Source organism: Alligator sinensis, unplaced genomic scaffold (assembly GCF_000455745.1).
Source record: "Alligator sinensis unplaced genomic scaffold, ASM45574v1 scaffold444_1, whole genome shotgun sequence".
NCBI classification, from domain to species: Eukaryota; Metazoa; Chordata; order Crocodylia; family Alligatoridae; genus Alligator; species Alligator sinensis.
Window position 1 is genome coordinate 4000270 of NW_005841886.1, and position 2970 is coordinate 4003239.

General features: G+C 49.1%; 1 protein-coding gene across 1 annotated transcript in view; it reads left to right on the forward strand.

The window, feature by feature from the left end:
- LOC102386730 (checkpoint protein HUS1-like) overlaps positions 1 to 1962 on the forward strand; it is an 11446-nt gene extending 9484 nt beyond the window's left edge. The window contains exon 9 of the mRNA XM_014517020.2: positions 1653 to 1962. Coding sequence (XP_014372506.2) covers positions 1653 to 1735 — 83 coding nt within the window. The 3' untranslated portion in view covers positions 1736 to 1962. The remainder of the gene's footprint in view (positions 1 to 1652) is intronic.
- Positions 1963 to 2970: the final 1008 nt, after the last annotated feature.

The window sequence follows — 2970 nt, forward strand, 5'->3', positions numbered from 1 at the left end:
CCCCCAAAACAAACAAACAGTGCTTTACTTTTAGCTCAGTGCACCCTTGCACCAAGCACAGTGCATGCTCAGAAGAGACATCATGTTAGGTTGACCCAGCTTGCCCAATGTCTGTATAGATCGCGCACTTCAGTGTGGCTTTTATCTAAAAGTTCAGTGGCTGTCAACTGGGGGTTGACCCTTAGGGTTACTTAAAAAGGTCATAGGGGGTATCCAGAATGAATGAGCAGCCAGGAGTGCAGCCTGGCAGCATGGAGCAGCCGGGTCAGCTGGTAAATCTGTTGTGGGGGAAGGGAGAGGCATTGGGGGGGGCCCCACGGTGAGGGAGGGAGTGGGGCTGGGGCCAGGGGCAGAGGTGGGTACTGCCCAGCTGGGGTGGGTCGCAGGTCAGAGCCGTGAGTGGCTTGTCCGGGGGCTGCGGGAAGGGGGAGCAGCTTCCATCGTTGCATGTGCCCTGGGAGAGCATGGGGCTGTGTGCCCCTGGATCTGCATGTGGGACAGGGCAGGGTGCTGCTGCAGGCTGTGGTGGAGCTGGCACCGGGCTCTTCCCAGTGGGGGACTGGGCTGGGTTCGGCTGTGCTTGGGGTAGGCGGCGCTGGGAGTGGAGCTATGGGGAGCGGAGGGCTGCAGCCACCCCAAAATTTGCTGTAGCCCCCCCATGGCAGCCCCACCACTGCCCACCTTGAGTGCAGCCCTGGACCTGCCCCAACCTGAAGTGGCAGCCCACCCTGCCCCGTGCACAGATCCAGGGACACACACCCTCCCCATGCCCTCCTGGGGTATGTGTGGTGGCGGGAGCTGCTTCCCTGGGCCCCTCGGACAAGCTGCTCATAGCTCCATCCCGTGCCCTGCCCCACCCTGGCTGAGCATCTGTGTGATGCCACGTGCCTCCTGTGCGCTGGCTATGCTGCCTGCATGGTGGTGGGAGGCACGTGGTATCGTGTGGCTGGTGGGGCCCCCCTATGCCCCTGGACAAACCACCTGGGCTCCAAGCATCCCACGACTCACCCCGGGGCCCCATTCACAGCGGCCCCCCCCTCCGGCCCAACAGGCATACCAGCCAGACTATGATGCATATATTTAATGTATATATATTTAATGTGTATATTAAGAATGCATTTAATGATAATTAGTGTAGCCTGCCTTATATCACATAATTGGTAACATTAAAAACAAGAAAAAATATAAAGGGATACATGAGCTGAAACTTTGAGGCAAAAGGGGTACACTTGTTAAAAAGGTTGAAAACCCCTGTAATAGCTGATTGAATCTGCTTTAGATAAAAGCACCAAAAAGCCTAGCTGCAGTACTGGATCTATACAGATGCTGGAGAACTGGGTCAAACTAACATGCTTCCTCTTCTAGTAAAATGCTACAGTGTTTTTTTCCCACATCTGTCAGCACCCATGATTTTCCCAGTCACCATTAAGTATATTGAGAAAAATGAGTATACCTTCAGTATACAAAAAACCCACACACCTTTTATTGCATAGTGTGAAAGCTCAGATGCTGCTCCCAGTAAAGGTGCTGCATCATAAGATGGTCTAATAGATTTCCTGTTAGGTATATTAACAGGTCAAATTCTTTTGGTGATTCATAAAAGTTATAATGCATTGTGACATCCTTCCAACCAGGTTTTTTTTTTCTTCCAGATATTGTAAGCAAAAGGATTGTCCATTTCATTTTGCTTCATGAAGACGTTTATCTTCAGTATTTCATTCCAGCTCTTGCATGAAAACTCAATCTCAGGACATTTCCAGAGCTGAGGCCTTTCCTACAGAGACTGAATAAACATAAAGCATGGGGATCCTTTCAGCTGCCATGCTTTGCAAGCAGGCAGTTACTGCTGCCTTGTCACCCAGCACAAGAGATCCTGCCTGACCAAGTGTTTCAATTCCTGGGAAAATGAGAATAAGCTTCCTCAGTTGTAAATGCTGATAAAGTGGTGAGTTAGGTGAAGGAGGTAACTGATGTGGCTGTGCTTTATTGTCCCTTTCTGGGTGGGGATCTTCATCCAGATGTGGATGGTCAGAGAACATTGTAGACCATGGTGATGGTCCTACACAGTTATCCCTCTCTATCCCTTGTGTCCTTTATATATTGGTTCCCTGCTCTGATCTGAAAGTGGGGAACAGATGGATATTCCTACAATGTATAAGGAATGATATACAGAGCCAGTCTCCACCTGTACCATTCGGTGTAAAAAACACGCCTAGGTGTCTGGACTATTTTCTTGCACTCTGAGGAAGGAGATGGGGTTATATTGTCCAAATTAATAGTTGCTATTTTGTGAGGTTTGTAGTAAAGGGTTTTATGGTATATGCATGTTCAAGTGATATGTTTCCATTTGACAAGGGAGAAGCATCACACAACAAGAATGCATGGTCCAGGTGAGCATGCAAGTTTTGTCAGGTGCTGTACTCAACACAATTACTATATATTGTCAATCCTGTGTCCCACTGCTGTATTTACTGGTGACCCAGGTCTTCATTTCTGAGGTACAGGTGTGCACTGTGGCCACTACCAGAATGTTGAAACCATCTGCCACCGATGCCACTCTGGATAGAGGGGTCTTCTCTGGTCCAGTCCTCATTGGCTGTGGTATAGAGTCCTGTACTTCGGTGTTCTCCCACTCTCCCGCAGCATCTATCCCTCTCAAGATCTTCCCCTTCATACCTTCCAATGCCCATGTCCTTCTGTAGGGCTCATTTGGAAATTCAGTTCTTCACAGAGATAAACTTACGGGCCTACAGGTTTATTTATCACTACTTTTTCTCTTGACTCATAGTTAGTCTTGTCCCCATCATGGAAATGAGTCAAATCTCTAAATCTATCCTTACAATGCCCTCCAGGTGCCACCTATGCCATCCCCTGGTCAGAATGTCAGATGCAGGGAGCCAGGAACGCAGTATATGTGTGGCCTCCATCTGTTTAGGCCAGTCATGAGTAGAGGGATGTGTTCACCCAGTA